The sequence below is a fragment of the Natator depressus genome, chromosome 3 (assembly GCF_965152275.1).
Source record: "Natator depressus isolate rNatDep1 chromosome 3, rNatDep2.hap1, whole genome shotgun sequence".
Taxonomy (NCBI): domain Eukaryota; kingdom Metazoa; phylum Chordata; order Testudines; family Cheloniidae; genus Natator; species Natator depressus.
This window is the reverse complement of record NC_134236.1, coordinates 44,369,150-44,387,946: the sequence shown is the minus strand read 5'-3', so window position 1 is coordinate 44,387,946 and position 18,797 is coordinate 44,369,150. Positions and strand designations below refer to the sequence as shown.

Genomic DNA, 18,797 nt, shown 5'->3' with positions numbered 1-18,797 from the left:
GTGTGTGTCCAGTTCCCTGATAAACTGGAATTGGAACAGACTGGGAGAAGGCATCTCCTAAAGAATGTGGGAATAGGGTTAGGGCCCCTAATTTCTGGTGCAACAAGGAAACAACCCTCTCTAGATTAGCTTCCTTAACTATTATATGAGGAGAGGGTGGTGGGTCCCAGCAATGGCAGTTGGCAGTCCTCTAACAGGTTGAATAGATTATAATAGGAAGTATGAGCTGCACTGGGTGAGTTGTTGCTGGATAATTCACAGTAGCTGACAGCAAGTGGTTTTCTACAGGGAACAGTGTGAGACAAGGGTGTATTTTGTCCCCAAGCCTCTTGAATGTATGCACAGAGTTTGTTAAGAGACAAGGCTTGGGAGGTTTTGACCAAGTGGAAGGAGCTAAGATTTCAGTTGGTGGACACTTCTTAACCTACCTCAGATATGCCAATGGCATGACACTCTTTGCTGTAGTCATTGGTGCAAATACAACAAATGGTGGAGCCTGTAAAAACAGTTAGTGAGTAATATGGAATATTCCTTAATGCAACAAAAAAGAAAATTCATGTATGTTGACACAACTAAGAAAAAAAGGATGCAAACATCATGATTAACAGACAAGCGTAGAGAAAATAGATGAAATTAATTATCTTGGATCACATATATCCAACCAAGATGGTTGTTCCAAAGAAACCAGAAGAAAGCTAAGAATGGTTTGCTCAGCTGTGGCCTTGCTAAAGAAAGTGGGGGGGTAAAAAACCATAGCATCTAGAAATGTAAAAAGAGGGAACTGGTGAAAATCCAATTTTTTTCCATAGAGATTTATGCATGTGAAATGTGAGAAGTTAATGCTGCTGACAAGAAGAAAATGGAAGCTATTGGAATTCGGTGCTGGTGAAGACTCTTGCATATCTCCTGGACAGTAAAAAAGATGAACGCCTATGTTAAAAATTGCAAGCTGCCAGGCCTTGGTAATCTACACAGTGGATGGAGCAGGACCTTGTCTGGCAGTTGCCATGGCAGTTGGGAGTAGTGGCAAGTGTAAATCCAGTAGTCGGATACCATGCTGAGGATGAAGAGAGACTCAGTCAAAGGTTGGAACCTGAGTCAGGATAGCGAACAGGACAGGGAGCCAAAGACTAGATTGGAGAGGGCAGAATTCAAGGCTGGAACAAGGGCTAGAGGCAGGAGCAGGGAAAGCAAAGGTGTGGTGTGCGTTGAGCAACCACGCAACTGCTGCTGCTTCAAGGCTCAAGTAGCAGGCTGCAGGTTTTCCTGCCCAGTCAGGAAGCAGGACCATTTGCAGAAGGATCTTTGGGCACAGCTGAGCTTACTGGGTTGCCTAGCAACCAGGCTGGGAGCCAGATCTGCTGCTGATGGAAATATTATTGGAGAGAAGCCAACCCTGAGCAGAAATCAACAGACACAAATGTATGTACTTTGGTCACAATAGGTATATAAGTGGAAATAATCTGGAGAAAGTTATTATGGAAGGAATGGTGGAGAGTTATCCTTGTAGAAGATGACCAGTGAGGAGCTGGATGGATGGTGTGCCTCAGATCTGTGAAGATCAGCTGCTGAGTGCTCAAAGTTAGTGATGGATTGTGAAGGCTCCTGAAAATTCTGCTATTATATCACCAATACTCAGTCATGAATAAATGTTTTGGTTTTTTTTAGTTTCCAGATATGTTACTGAATAAAATTGTGGCCTAGTTAAACCACGTTCCTGGCGTCTTTTCTTGTCTTGTCTTCCTGCAGTGTCTGGGACAAAAGTATCAGTGTCTGGGCACAGTTTATATGGCTCCTGACCACAGGAACATTTTTTGTGCCTGGAACCTGGACATGGGGTGCAAAGACAGTCTTTGTGTACTCCTTTTCTCCTTTTTTCACTTTGCACAATTCTGTCCCTTACAATATTTAAGTTCATACAAAAATAATAGATTTATTAAATAAATCAATTTTATGCAAATGAATCAAAATGTCATTTATGTAGTTAATAAAGCAAGTTCTGAAATAGTTGCTATGATAAATGAAGGGTGAGGGGAGCTCCCTTTTATGGACATCCATCCTGCCAGTTAGCTATAAAGTTCCTCTTGTTGGCTGTTCTCTGCTTGCTATACCTCTAAAGGGTTAACAAAGTTCCCCCAGGTAAAGGAAAGGGAGTGGGCACCTGACCAAAAGAGCCATTGGGAAGGCTAAAACTTTTTAAAGTGGGGAAAAAACTTCCCCTTTGTCTCTGTTGTGGTCCTTTGGGAAAGAGGGGAACAGGGAACAGTTATGCTATGAGAAGCTTTAAGCCAGGAATGATCATAGGTCACCAAGACCCATCAGATCATACCTGGAACTACTTATTTGGAACCCCCAAATGTGTAAGTACATCAGAAATGTTTAGAAAGATGCGTTTTGATTTATTTCTGTTTATTTCTTATGGCTAGTGGACTCCTCTGTGCTAACCCCAGATGCTTTTGTTTGCTTGTAACCTTTAAGCTGAACCCCCAAGAAAGCTATTTTGGGTGCTTAGTTTTTGGAATTGCTCTTTTAAAATCTAGCAAAAGCCTAAGTTCCGGATATATTTTCTTTCTTTTTGGTTTTTAATCAGATTTACCTTTTTTAAGAACAGGATTGGGTTTTTGTGTCCTAAGAGGTTTGTGCATATGATGTTTAATTAGCTGGGGGCAACAGATAATTTCCTTTGTTTTCTTTCTCAGCTCTTCCCCAGAGTAGGGGTGGAAGGGCTTGAGGGTACCCCACAGGAAGGAATTCCCAAGTGTGCCAACCTGGATTCCAAGGGGTTTGCATTTGCGTGGTGGCAGCATTTACCAAGCTAAGGTCAGATAAAAGCTGTAACCTTGGGAGTTTAATACCAGCCTGGAGTGTCCAGTATTAATTTTTAAAATCCTTGCATGCCCCCACCTCCTGGACTTGAAGTGTCAGAGTGGGAAATCTGCCTTGACAGTTGCAAAAGGAATTGATCTGGATACTGAATGCACTCAGATGAACAGAATCCAACTGTAGTCATATGGGCTAAATTTTGTGATGTTTACACATGTTGAAGAGTATTTACTTATGCAAATAGTCCAATTGACACACCAGAGTGTGTGAAGATCCCCCAGTTTAGCCCTGTGTTTGTAAAATTCTTTCTATTGAATGTGAATAGTGCATGTGCGTGTTTGGGTCCTATTAGAACAAGACTAACTTATGAAGAGGCACCAAGACTCACATATTGCCCATGTACCCTGATTCTAGTCTTCCAACTATTTATTTGTACAGGACAGAAGACTAGAATATGAATGCGGTATCAATGGCTCACTACATCTTTAATTCAAACATAAACAGTCAGTGACTGTCAGACATGGAAAATCAACATATTCCTCTCTGGTTTGAAATATCACAGAAGACATATAGCTAAATTAGAATAGAGATCAAACGGGGATTATGTCACTGTGTCAATATCATAATATTATCACTATCATTTCTTAGAGTAAGGGAAAATACTGAGGCAATTTTAGCCAAAACATATGGAGTTTATAGATATGCATTGTAGATTGACAGATATTTTGTGTATGCATTTGGGGAACAACTGTAAAAAATACAGCCAATGATAGACATACTATGAATGTGCTTTTGTGTGTCCCTGTGTGTGTGTGTGTGTTTACTCCTTTGCTAATGTACCATTTAATTCAAATCACAGTTTAATTCAAAATGCTCCAGCATTGGTCTCTCTCAGACTTTTAACCCCACAGCTCTGGACAAACCAGATAAAGTGTTACTGCAAATTTATTTTGTACAAAAAATGCATCTTTCCAGCAATTAACTTTTAATGTTTGGGGGAAAGCGGGTGTCACTGTAAGTAAAATGAGCAGCTCTAAAGAGACAGGGCAGCTTTTTATATCCAGAACATACCATTTCCTATCAAGGTGTTAGCACAAAGTACCATACTAAATCCTTTTACTATTGCATGGATTTTTCTTCTTCTTAATTGTATTACAGGACTACCTTAAAGCCCCAACCAAGTTCAGCACATCATTGTGGTAGGTGATGCCAACACATAGTAAGAGTTAATCCCTGTTCTGAACAGTTTGTAATTTAAATATACAAGACAAAAATTAGGTGGATAAACAGAGGCACTTGTTCTAGGTCAAGACAGAAGGTCAGAGATCATTCCCAATCTAATATTTTATCCATGGGACCATACAAGCTAAACTGGCAAAATTGTTCTGTTGTTTACAACCCAGTGACTTTTCATCTCACAATCTTGTAACAAAAGAGAAGCAAAACCATAGCTACTCCTTTCGGTTTTAATCGTCTACTTCTTTCAGTTCACTGGGAACAGGAATGCTCCCAGTCTTCTTTAAAATTTCTAATACATCCTTACAGAAAAAGTCCATGCTAAGAAAAAATTGGAGCCATTACATAAGTTTAAGAGTCAGCAGTGCATAATTGTCACGAATCAGTAGGTACCTGTATCGTAGAGAATAAAGTTGATTTGTTTTGAACACTTCAGTTGCAGATTACAGGAAAAATTTCTTCTAGTCAAGGTTGGTTGTTTTTATCATTGAATAGGTACACTAATTTTGATATTGGAATGTTATACTCTCTGTTGAAGGTGAAAACCTTGCCTCAATAAAAGCTTGACTAAAGATTTCATTTACTGCCATCTCAGTTTAGGTTGGAATATAAAGATGTAAATTAAAATATAAATTCAAATATCATGTTAATTTCCACCATGAAACATTGTAGTCCAAATCTTGCAAGCTGCAAAGACAGTTTTGGTTATTTTTTTTAATCTAAATATTTTCCAAATTTCGATGTCCTCCCACCTACCAAAATACATTACATGAAGAAAAACATTAACATGCATGGTGGAGTGAAGGCATTATTGATATTTGTTTTAAATAACTCCCTCTTGGAATGATACAGCCACCCTCCAAAGATTCTTAAATACTTATTGCCCTCACCTCTACTGGATTTTGGGGCAGAGTACTAGCACCAAGAGCTGATAGTAACAGCAGGAGTAAATTGCAATTATGTTTGAAAGAATGGTGACGTTGTCATAGTCACACTTTAAAGAAAAAAACAGTTGTAATAATAAAGGAAAATAGAAATCCTTGACAATTTGTTTTTAGACAATCAGCAAAACAACCTCGGTGTTTGCACTATTCCCTAAGTATTCCTGTAACCTTACTTAGATGCACAATAAAATTAGTAAATTGTTAAGGGTACCTCTCTATAGTCTTTCAGTTTCACAATTTAATATGGGAATCAATTAATAAAGAATTAAAATATAAGAATAAAATTAAAGCCAGTCAACATAGTTTATGGAAAACAGAACTTGTCAAACAAACCCGATTTCATTCATTGATGAGATTACAAGTTTGGTTGATAAAGGGTAACTGGATAGATGTAATACATTAAAATATTTTTAAGGTGTTTGACTTAGCACACATGGCATTCTGATTAGAAAGTTAAAATTCTACAGTGTCAGTTGAGCAGATGTTAACTGGATTAAAACTTGGCTAACTGACAGATCTCAAAAACATGGGGAATTATAATGGAATGGGAGTGTTTCGAATGGGGTTCACCAAGGATCAGTACTAGGGTTGCCAACTTTCTAACTGCACAAAACCAGACACCCTTCCCCTGCCTCCTGTCTCGCCCCTTCACTGAAGCCCCACCCCTTCTCTGAGGCCCCACACTCACTCACTCCATCCCGCCTCCCTCCATCACTGGCTCACCCCCACTCTCACTCGTTTTCACTGGGCAGAGGTAGGGGGTTGGAGTGCAGAAGGGGGTGCAGGCTCTGGGATGGGGCCAGAAATGAGGGGTTCAGGTGGCAGGATGGGCCTATGGGCAGGGGATTGAGGTGCAGGAGGGGGCTTAGGGCTAAAATAGGGGTTTGGGGTGTGGGCTCCAGGTGGGAGTTTGGGTGTGGGAGGGGATTCTGCCTGGGGCAGGAGATTGGACTGCAGGAGGGGTTTGGCGTGCGGGTTCCAGCCGGGCAGTGCTTACCTCACTCGGCTCCCGGTCAGCGGTAAGGCAGGCTGTATGGTGTGCACTGCCTGTGCCTGCAGCTGCCGCCCCCTCAGCTCCCATTGGCCGTGGTTCACGGCCAATGGGAGCTGCAGAGCCGGTGCTAGGGGTGGGGGCAACACACAGAGCTTCCCTGATCACCCCTGTGCCTAGGGACATGCCAGCCACTTCCAGGAGCCACGCAGAGCCAAGGCAGGCAGGGTTCCTGTCTTAGCCCCACTGCACCGCCGATGGGATTTTAACAGCCTGGTCAGCGGTGCTGACTGGAGCCACCAGGGTCTCTTTTTGACCGGGCGTTCCAGTCAAATACCAAATGCCTGGCAACCCTAAACAGTACTAGGCCTGATGCTATTCAACATTTTCTTCAATAATCTACAAGTAAATATAAAATCACTGCTGATAAAATTTGCAGATGTGTTGTCTGTTTGAGTTTAATTTAACAATAATAATAATGTGAGATTGTCAAAATAACAGGCTTAAATGGAATTACTTAATCAAAGATTATCAAACAAATACAGAAGGAAAACCTATTTTACCAGCTTTTGAGTAATATGAAGAGCTGGCCCATGTTGCCTCCCTCTGTCACTGGTGGGATGCTAGTGGAATACATTCCCCAATCTAACTCCAAAATCCTCTTTCCTGTTATGAGTATGGGTATGAGACAAAGGTATCCCTTTTTGGAGGGAAAATTATTTTCCCAAAATTAATTTCATCGTGTTCTGTTTCCAAATTCTCATTTTACCTAATTACTAATGGACTTTCTTGTATGGTATCTTAGGTTACATGATCAATAAACTAAAGGGATTTCAAACCCAATTGTTAATCAGAGCACCTGTTGCAACAAGCACTCCCTGATGAGTTAAAATCTTCTTTCAATGGGTAATTATTTCATTTATCACAGAAAACATCTGCAACAACAAATACCTCCCATCAATCACAGAACATAACTGGATCATTAGCAACCCTCTTCAATTACCCAGTTTTGTTTATCGTAACAGACATCTGTCAATATCTTCCATTAGTTTTAAGGGATCTTTTCCTCCAGATATCTAGACTCTCACAGACTTAGAGACATTGAGGATGAGTAGATACAGCCCAATACTTCACTAAACTGGGAGGAGAGGTAGATACGCTGGAGGGTAGGGATAGGATACAGAGGGACCGAGACAAATTGGAGGATTGGGCCAAAAGAAATCTGATGAGGTTCAACAAGGACAAGTGCAGAGTCCTGCACTTAGGATGGAAGAATCCCATGCACCGCTATAGACTAGGGACCAACTGGCTAGGCAGCAGTTCTGCAGAAAAAGACCTAGGGTTACAGTGGATGAGAAGCTGGATATGAGTCAACAGTGTGCCATTGTTGCCAGGAAGGCTAACGATATTTTGGGCTGTATAAGTAGGGGCATTGCCAGCAGATCGAGAGACGTGATAGTTCCCCTCTATTTGACATTGGTGAGGCCTCATCTGGAGTACTGTGTCCAGTTTTGGGCCCCACAGTACAAGAAGAATGTGGAAAAATTGGAAAGCATCCAGTGGAGGGCAACAAAAATGATTGGGGTACTGGAACACATGACTTATGAGGAGAGGCTGAGGGAACTGGGATTGTTTAGTCTGCAGAAGAGAAGAATGAGGGGGGATTTGATAGCTGCTTTCAACTACCTGAAAGGGGGTTCCAAAGAGGATGGCTCTACACTGTTCTCAGTGGTGGCAGATGACAGGACAAGGAGTAATGGTCTCAAGTTGCAGTGCGGGAGGTTTAGATTGGATATTAGGAAAAACTTTTTCACTCGGAGGGTGGTGAAACACTGGAATGCGTTACGTAGGGAGGTGGTGGAATCTCCTTCCTTATAAGTTTTTAAGGTCAGGCTTGACAAAGCCCTGGCTGGGATCATTTTGTTGGGGATTGGTCCTGCCTTGAGGAGGGGGTTGGACTAGGTGACCTCCTGAGGTCCTGTCCAACCCTGATATTCTATGATTATAACATTCTTGAATGCTGGCCACCCTCTAGGTTCAGGTTAAGAACCAAGACTCTGAGGCCTTAGAATTCAGACATGCTTTTTGGTAACACTGTAACGTTTCTGGGAGAACAGTTAGTAAGAAAAGAATTATGAGAGTTTAACATACAAAAATCTTGAAAGGTTAATATTTACTATCAGATGACACAACGATTGGAGGAGTGGTAAATACTGATAAAGGACTGGGCAGTCATACAGAGTTCAGTTTGTTTAAGTTATGAAAAAGAAGACTGACAGGTGATTTGATTATAGTGTACAAGTACCTCCATGGGGAAAAAATACCAGAAGCTCTTACATAAACAGAGAAAGGCATACCAAGAACAATGGCTGGAAGATGAAAACAGACAAATTCAAATTAGAAATTAGGTACACATTTTTAACAGTGAGAGTGATTAAGCACTTTTACAAATTGACAAAAGAAGTGGTGGATTTGCTTTCTCTTAATGTCTTCAAATCAAAATTGGATGCCTTGGAACATACCCTTTAGCTAAACACAAAGTTATAGGCTCAATACTGGGGTAACTGGATGAAATGTAATGTGATGTAGAGGATGTCAGACTCGATGATCTAATGGTTCCCTGTTCCCTTAAATTCTAGAGTCTATGACATTAATTTTGGAATCATTTTAGATTGTAACCTGACATGGACATGAATAAGGGGAAAGGTTAATATGTTGTTAGTTTGTAAATACTTCACACGCTGTGTGCGCTGTATCCTACATCATATGTGGCATTATTGTTACCAGATTTCACCGTTACTTTGGGGTAATCTCATTTATTAGGGTTCCTCTTCGGGGGGGGGGGGATGTCTGTAATTATATCAATGTACTGCTTGTGTCACTTTTATTTTCATATGGAGCTCTACTTCTCCCTTCTGCAAGTCCCCGGAGCTATCCTGCAGGACCTAGGTTCCCCAGGGCTGGGTTACTCTAGCCCCAGAATCAGATGAACACACACACACACACACACACACACACACACACACACACACACACACACACACACACACACACACACACTAAAAGAGCAAGTCTGAGTGGACCGGGTCAATCAGCACTCTCAAGCTGACCCCTTCTATGTCCCTGGACTCAGTGGGCTGAGTCAAGCAGGATTTCCAAGCTGCCACACTTATATGCTCTTGGACTCAATAGGCTGGGTCGAGCAGCACTTCCAAGCTGCCACCCTCGTATGTCATAGGTTCAGCACGTCCCTATCCCCACTTTCACATCACAATTGTTCTGGTACTAACCCACTTGATGAGCAAACCCCACAGTATTTTGGGTGCTACAGGGATCTTTAGCTTAGGTAAGAAGAGCATTGCTGCAGAGTAAATGGGGAAGCCAAAAACACAAAAGAGTGACGTTCAGAGAGAGAGAGGGGGGAATCAACCAGCTTAACCAAAAAAGTTATTTATTGAATAATAGTGATAACCACACAAGGAGAGCCTAAACAAACATAACAGTTACATCATTAAAGATTACAGATATAGAAAACTATTCCTGATCAAATAAGTCAGGATTAAAAGTTATACCTGAGGTGGAAAAGAAAACAGAGAGAGAGAGAGAGAGAGAGAGAGAGAGCGAGCGCTGGGGTCTCACCACTGCATGAAGCTTGAACTGTTCAGGGTTCCCAGGTGATGGTGGTAACTCAGGGTCCTGAGTGCTGGAGACAGGCAAAGCCCCCAGCACAATCAGTGAGGAGAAGATGAAGTCCCAGTGGAACTGCTGCAGAGTTTGGATCCAGGCATCAGAACCCTTACTTGAACGTGGGTAGGGGTTTTTGTAGGGAAACAACAACAGTTCAAGGGAGAACACTAGATTTGTTTAGAGGTAAACTGATGACTCAAGGGTTTTCTTTAGGCTAGACAATAGGAACTGATCATTCCTGGCTACGGGTCGTGTTCCTTCAAGGGAGTTCACAATGCAATTAGGCAGCTTCAGCGTTTTGGATATCAATCAAGGATTCATTACTAGAGTTGGTCTGATAACTGCTGAGCTGGGTGTGTGCAGGTGTACGTTCATTAACATCTGCAGCAGAGATCCCCCATGATGCAGTGCTTCCCTGATTTTCTGGTCCCAGAGTTCAGTGCGGTTCTTGCCTTGGAATCTCTGTTCTCCATTCTGTATGCTAATGGAGATGCCTCCCTGTCCCATCTTTTATGCAGATGAGGCTAGGGGAGTTGCCTTAATCCTGTCATTCTTGTCAGGAGGGGTTTAGGTGTATCTCCCACTACCTTTGATTGCTTTCTGTAAGTCTTTCTTCTGATCTGTTTTGGTTCAAGCACAGGCTGGGGGGTGGGGCGGTCCTTCATGAGTCAGACAGGCTGGATACTGTGCCCTGGTTCCCCAAGAACACAGAGCTGACTGGTATCATTATCTATCTCATATTTATGCCCATAGTTATTCCCTTTCCAAGGGCATACTCTTCCCTCAGAAAAATCAATGTAATGATTATTATGGCCTTTTCCCTGTATGCATATATTGATTCTAATTCTGATCCAATGAGGAAATGGGGAAAGTTTGCACTGAAGTTTTTCAAGGTAGTGTTTGTGAGAACAGAACTGGCAAAATACCACCAGCAATCAGGGTGATGGGAATTACAGTACTTGTCATATAGTAGATTAAATAATTTGCTATGTCTTTTTTTCCCTTTTAGAATACAGAATGCTATATATAACAACAAAATATCTCTTTTATGGCATGTGGTAATGTTCAGGCTGACAATAATTAAGGGCATGACCCTGAAAAGGTATCCAGGTAGTTGGATATCAACAACCCCACAAACTCCCACTGAAGCTATAAGCCTGAACAGCCATCTTGTAAGACTCCCTTTGAAGAATCAGGACATAGAGGGCAGGGGAGTGTCAGAAATAAAGAACTTTTAAATTTTTATTCAGAAGAAACTTAATTAAAAGATCCATACAGTGTTTTCAGAATTCAAAATATGAAGTAAAAATATTTAAACAGAAAAATACCATAATCGGAAAAAAATACAGGTTATATTCCCAGATATCCTAAATTTACAGACACTCATCTGTAGTTAAAGGTATAGTGAAAGGTTACTGTTAAAGATACATTATAAAAAGTGGTAGTTTTATAAATTTTCAAGAGCTCTCTCTGAGGTCTTGTTCCCTTAAATTGAAGAGCAGAGTTGTTTGACTGTGCACTTATGAACTGTAACAATGTAATCTTGTGAGATGCCAAGTGAGGTTTGGATTAAATCACCAAAAAATATGAATCTGGAGACATCATTCTTGTTATTCTTAGAAGGATTAGATATGAAGTTATCTGTAAATTTATTTCAGAGTAGCAGCCGTGTTAGTCTGTATCCGCAAAAAGAAAAGGAGTACTTGTGGCACCTTAGAGACTAACCAATTTATTTGAGCATAAGCTTTCGTGAGCTACAGCTCACTTCATCGGATGCATGCATAAATTTGTTAGTCTCTAAGGTGCCACAAGTACTCATATTGTAAATTTATTTTTACTCCTATTCTTTATGGTCAATATTTAATGTTTGTGTGATGAGCTGCAGCCTTTCCATACATGGGATGTGTTCGTTTTAAAATTTCAAATAGCACCATTTAAGTAACTTAAATGTTTAAAAAATGAAGTTGGCCAAAAAGGTCCAGTATTAATAGATTTCGATATTATGACCAGGTGTGATAGAATCATCTAATCTGCATTCCACTAATCTGTACAAATTAAAATTTGTACACCAAAAACTGTTTCTTCTGTTTCTTCAGTAAAGTGTTAACAGCAGTGATACAGCAAGGAAGACATCATATTATTAAGTGTTCATTACTTATACAACACACACTTATAACATGCTATGATGTTTGTTCATTAATCTAAATAATCTTCATTTGTCAAATGAACAAAGTTATTTTTCCTGTAATGTAAGAATTTAGACTCCATGGAGAATATTCTGCTTTCAGTTAATCCTGGTAAAAACCCACCATAACTAAGAGAAAAAATTGGCCCTAAGCAACATTTTGCAGACTTGTTTATTCCAGTCTTTAATTGTAAAAATGCAATGTTCATACAACATATATATTTAGAAGAGATTCCAGATTTACACAAAATCCAGGCTGTTTATCTGACCCCTTGCTCAGTTTTTAATGGGAATTAAGTGTGTGTGTGTGTGTTGGGGGGTGTTGTTGAATCTGAACTTTCACTAATATCAGGTTTAAAAAAAAACAAAAACATGGCTTCTGAGGTTTATTATATGCAAAACTGACCCTTCTCAGGTGTGCACACATTTTTGCTCGTGTATAATACAGAGAGTTTTTCTTGCTAGGTTGATGTCCTTGTAAATGAGATATATGAGATGAAACATTTATATTGTTCTTCTAAAATTAATAACATTTCACTTAAGGGAGTGCATCGATTTGCTACTGAATACCATTCTCTGCAACTGTTTACCAACATTTAAGATAAATATGACCTTATGCATTTTGATGTTTTGTCATAAGATCACTTGCCAACTTTTCTGCAGATAAGTTAGCAGCTGAAACAAGAAACTTTAGAAATTTTCTCTCCCATTACAGTTCCCATAATAATGAGAGAAGGAGAAACCAATTTGACTATCAAAGAACTAGGTGGAAAGGAAAATACAGTAATAGTACTAGTGCATCACAATTGTCAGATGCATGATGCACAGTGTGACCAGTATATTTAATTTCACTTGGTCTGTTTCCTTTAAATCAGTCTAAAATACATGTTTTTTGCTTTATTGTCTCTTAAAAACTTTTTTCCCCACCTCCAGGTTGACTGGTATGAACCTGCCTTCTCCTGTTATCAGCAGCAAAAACTGGTTACGACTTCATTTCACATCTGACAGTAACCACCGACGGAAAGGATTTAATGCCCAGTTCCAAGGTAGGAAATACAGAGTGTCACCAAAAATAATGTGAATAGAACTGGTAGTGATGTAGGTTTTTCTTTAGAAACCACAGGTCTGTGCCGTAAAAAGCTAAAGTCTAGGTTCTACTGCCCTTAGGCTGAGTAGTAGCTATCATTATGTTATAAAATAAATACCTTTCAGAGATTCATTTAACATTGTTTACACATAAAGTAGCAACATTCCCCGTGAAATATACCTCTAGTGGTATGCTTATTTGACCTTTTTACATTAGATAAATTGTATGTGTGGCATCTTTTTGTGTTAATTCAGATCTTTGCTTTAAATCATGAGTAGAATGCAGGTCACAGAAAATCTATTCTGTGCAAAGACAGGCCCTATCTCACTGTTGTCTTCCTTCATTACTCATAATCAAGCTCTTGCCCTGAGGGTTACATTTATCACTTGGAGATTTAACCACTCCCCAACTCAAGATAAATCACATTTCAGACTACTGAATAGATCTGCATATTCATCTTTATTAGAAAGCTAGAGGATGTCAATGCTGCTGTCAGTTTTTGTCTATGTCCACCTGGATATGCATCAAAATGCAATTTTTCTGGAATGGAATCTTCATTGATTTGTGCACTTGATAAATCATCACTCAGAATCAATGATTTTGTAATTAAATTAGCAAGAAATAGGAGACTATCCTGTAAATCACAAATACAGATGATGTAGAAGCTGAGTATACCTTCAAACCCTGTACTTACACAAGCTATTTGTTACTATTTTTCCCCCACATGCAAATAGACATCTTCATAGCTTGAGTTGTCACTCCACAGTAGGATCTGTATTCCTCTGTTCATGCGTGCTGTTTACGATGATTATATTTATATGAGATATGTAAAAATAAAACATATCAAATGTATTTGATACAATATCTATCATCTTTGTACTCCTGTACTTTTAAAATCATTGTGAACAAAGGGTGGATTTTTTTCTTCTTCTCTCAGTTGAAAATTTTTACTAATAATGCCTGACCACTTTATAGGTTATTTAGGTGAAACAACATGACAGCGAGGGTGTTGTGTCACTGCACTTAGGATTTGTTTATACAAAACTTACTGAGGCGGAGGGCAGTGATACTTTTGGCACCTGGTAATTGAAGGGCACTGACGCTACATAAAATTTGATCCTGGATCTCATTCACCAATAGTTGTAAGGACACTATGGGTAATCCTGGCAACCCACCAGGAAGTTAAGGATCTATCGAATAGTCATGGTAAGTCTGGGGCAAAGTGATGAGACAACATTGTAAGATTTACAAAAAATCTATTTTATGTGTGAATGCATAAGATGGAATTGCAGTTTCAAGGAAATACCTAGTGAGACTATAAACTCAAAATGGGTATTTGTTGCACTGTATAATATATCTGACAATTTTTCTTTTGGTGGCAATCTAAAACTTGGCTTTTAAAGAACAGTATTCAAATGACAATTTGAGGTAGCTTAATAAATTGCAAATTCTTACCGTTATTGGAAATCTCCTTTTCTAATTTAACACATCCTTTTAACATGCAAGTTAATGCAATGGCATTTTATAAACTACCAATAAATTGCAATTCAGTGAACCTCAGCAATACAGAGTGTATTAATGTGTCAACAGCAAGCAATGAAGTAAGGAAGTAAGGAAAATTGCCTTTAAATACTAAAATATCTATTAACTTAAATCAGAATATTATTATTCAGTTCATCATACGTAGCTGAATATAGTCATATAGTCTTTCTATTTGGTAGTACACTAATTAACAGTTTAAAGGTATTTAATGATAGGCAGAGCTGTCAGTAAGTCTAATAATTAAAGATGAAAACAGTTTCCATTATAAGATCTTGGTTCTGGTTGCTTTTAACTGCCAAATTGCAGCCATTCAGGTGAACTTTTCAGTGCTGGGTGTCTGCTTCAGACTGCATTCTGTGGGAATATTTCAGCATTAACAGAGGCAACGATCCTGTGGGAAAAATAGTATGTGATCATGTTACAGCCCTGGCAGAATCTTCTCTTGCTGTAGACACCAGACTGCTATATTGGACCCAGCCTTTGAATTCTGCATGCTTCTAAGCCTCCTGTATCTCAGTAGATGCAGATGCTGCCTCTAAATATGGCCTCTTAGACAGACTTCGTGTCTAGTATCCTTTTGGGGATGTGGCCCTAGGCCCCAAGACAAATGCTGATCCCCTTCAGGTCTCTCCAGTTATTTAAGTACACCACCCAGAACCCTCATGGGTACCATTAGAATTCTCTGAAGATGTCCACAAACATGTGGACAAGGGTGATCCACTGGGTATAGCGTACTCGGACTTTCAGAAAGCCTTTGACAAGTTTCTTCACCAAAGGCTCTTAATCAAAGTAAGCAGTTGATGGGCTAAGAGGGAAAGTCAGTACTGGTTAAAAGATAGGAACCAAAGAGTAGGAATAAATCATGAATGATATGGAGAAAGTGAATAAGGAAGAGTTATTTACCCCTTCACATAACACAAGAACTAGAGGTCACCCAATCAAATTAATAGGAAGCTGGTTGAACACTAACAAAAGGAAGTATCCGACCCACAAAAGAAAATCAACCTGTTGAACTCATTGCCAGGGAATGTTGTGAAGGCCAAAGTGTAACTGGATTAAAAAAAGAATTAAATAGATTCATGGAAGATAGGTCCATTAATGTCTATTAGCCAAGATGGCCAGGGATGCAGCTCTGGGTGTCCCTAAACCTCTGAGTGCTAGAAGCTGGGACTGGACAACGGGATGGATCACTCAGTAGAGTGACCTCTTCTGTTCACTCCTTCTAAAGAATCTTGCACCAGCTTGTGTTGGAAGACAGGATACAGCACTAAATTTACCATTTGTCTGACCTTATGGTCATTCTTATATACTCTGCTTTACAGTTTCTCTTCAGGGACTATGTGATAGTTAAAACAAGTAACACAGAGACTTTGTGAAGGAACATCTTAAATATTCATATTTTACTCATAGAAAAGCACAAGAGCTACAGATCTAGGCAAAAATCACTGGCACATAAGACCCTCCTTCAGTTTCCTCATCCATCCTGAATTTTGATCAGTTTGCTCCAGGAAGTCCAGCATGTTCCTGCATCCCACTCCTCCTGCTCAGTCTTCTCCTTTGGTGATGGCCTCTGCCTCATGCTTAGAAAGCATGTCCCTTTTAAAGTCAATTTGTGATAACTTTTCTCTTGTCTTCTTACACTGGAGTTTTCCGTGATCCAGCCCTTGAGAGGAATTGTGGCATCCAACTGTTTATCAGTTGATGGTACAGAGGGACATTAACAGTTAGTATCTCTGATTGCCTCTATTGTCCTGTCAGGATAATGCTATTCAATGGGTAGTGGCCATTGATGGGCCTGCTATACCACCCCAGACAAAGTATTTGCTACGTGCCAGGCTCCTACTAGCAGGTGGATAGTTTAATTCACAGTGACTGTTAGGATCATAAGTGATACTCATAAAACAAATAAAAATTCATAGGATGACAGATAAAATTGTAGGAAGTATTTTTGTAGCCATGCTGGTCCCAAGATATTAGAGAAAAAAAGGTGGGTGACAAACTTCTTCAGGTGAGAGAGAAAAGCTTTCGAGCTTACACAGAACTCTTCTTCAGGTCTGGGAAATGTACTCAGAGTGTAACAGCTAAATACAAGTTGGAACAGATTGTTTAGCATAAGTAGTTAATACGTATTTCAAGGGACCGTTCAAGGTGAAGTGACCAGTTAACATGGAGTTGGGAGCTGTGGGTGAGGGTCAGATATATAGTGATTACTCTGTGAGAACTGTTCATGAAAAGATGACAAGTGTTTTTTTGTCTTTTATAATTTTTTTGTGTGAGTTTATTAGAGAAGTGGTAATTGTCTCACTTCACCCATATAGTTGTTATTGAGGCATTTAGTGCTCTAGATGAGGTAAACCACATGTTGTGATAGCCGTGTGTAAGACCCATGAATCCTGAAAGGTGTGTTGTGGGGGTGTTGATCATTGTAGAGTGGAGAGATATGTCTACAGGTTTTGCATCTGTTATTTTGGCAGGGTAGCCACTTTGTTGCTCTGTCCTAGTCCGTGAGGGAGCTTGCTTCTGATTATGAGCTTGGAGGGGTTCGGTGGTTGTTTGAAGGCCACAAGAATGGGGGTCAGTCAGGAAAGATTTATTTCAGGCTGTGGTCCCCATCGACTATGCTACCACCTTTGGGTTCCAGTGTGTGGGATATTAAGTGACAATTGGGAGTGTAAAAAGCTAGCTCACGAAAGCTTATGCGCTAATAAATTTGTTAGTCTCTAAGGTGCCACAAGTACTCCTTTTCTTTTTACAGATACAGACTAACACGGCTGCTACTCTGAAATTGGGAGTGTATAGTTGGAGGGGGGCGTTATATCTGTTTTGAAGCAGGTTCAATATGTGGGTAAAGTGAGACAATCACTGTGCTCTTGAATAAACTCACACAGAAAAAATGATAATAGACAAAAACACCGTATAAGCTTGGGTGAACACTTTTTACAAAGCAATCACTCTGTATCTGACCTCTTAGTCCTCATCCTGATAGGAAACCTGGACAACACCTTCAAAAGACTAATCTGGGATCTTAAATTCATAACTTTGTTAGACACTATAAAATCATGGACTGAATAGAGGCACTGGATTTATGGCTTATTACAACAATCTATAACCCACTATCACCACTCCCAGGCTAGCTGCCCTTCCCCATGACTGGAGAGGTGTTGATGGACCAGATCACCTTGAACGGTCCATTGAAATATGTGGTTAGAACTTGTGCTAAACATCTGTTCCACCTTGTACGTAGCTGTGGCACGCTGAATACATTTCCCAGACCTGAAGAGGAGCTCTGTGCAAGCTTGAAAGGTTTTCCCTCTCACCAACAGAAGTTGGCCCAATTGAAGGTATTACTTCACCCACTTTGTCTCACAGATAAAATTGTTACACGGCATGTAATTAAATACCATACCATAATGCATACACACAAAGGGGCTGAATGAAGGTTGCATGGGCAATCTGAAATCTGGCATGTCCTAAATTTTGAGTGCATAATTCTGCAATTTTACTGCTCTTGAACTTCTTTGTTATATACTGTGTATATGTTTTCCCCCGATACGTGCTCATGTTTCATTTCTCAGTCTGTGTTTGCATACACTCGCAAATGTATGTATAACCTATATTTAAATATTCCTCAAAACTGAACAATAATTAGCATGCAGTCTCTTTTTGAAAGGTAATCTTTCTTTGAAGAATTTATTTGTAGAATTAAATATATTCACTTTTATGCGAGAACAAGCATATAATAACAAATTATAAATTAATGGACTTAAGCAAGCAATCTGATCAAAAATAGAGTTGTGCAGGTTTCATTCAGTTTCAGGTGGTTGAAAGATTGATTGAAAGAGATTAAAGCGCTATTGTTGCTGTGCTATTTTAGACTGTCTTTATAAGTAAAAGATTTAATCTTGAGATTTTAGCTTTTACTCAGTAATGCTTCCAAAAAGTAGCAATACACAAGCTAAGTGAAAATGAAATGGTGCTATTGTTGCTTACTCTTTTGAGGCTCAAGTTTAAGCTCCAGTTTAAAATTGATCACTCAAGAGCTACTATCCAGCTAAAATGATGTCACTTATTTTTAGTTCATTACATTTTACACTCAGAAAATAAATCCCCTATACCATTTAATAACAGTACTATACATCCAAGCCCATTGTTATTTCATTGAGTTGATTGTCTAGATGTGAGACTGCTTAAATTGTTTCTTCACAGAAAATTGTCATGGGAAAGAACAGGGAGGTGCAGTGGATAGGCAGTGACATAGGCTCTTCAAAATCAGGCCAGTATAGGAGCCTTCCCCACACAAAA

General features: G+C 39.6%; 1 protein-coding gene across 1 annotated transcript in view; it reads left to right on the top strand.

Annotated features, from left to right (window-relative positions):
* Positions 1-18,797, top strand: part of CSMD1 (CUB and Sushi multiple domains 1) — a 1,960,312-nt gene that overhangs the window by 1,121,412 nt on the left and 820,103 nt on the right. Inside the window, exon 6 of the mRNA XM_074947791.1 lies at positions 12,800-12,912. Within this exon, the coding sequence (XP_074803892.1) occupies positions 12,800-12,912 (113 nt within the window). The remainder of the gene's footprint in view (positions 1-12,799; positions 12,913-18,797) is intronic.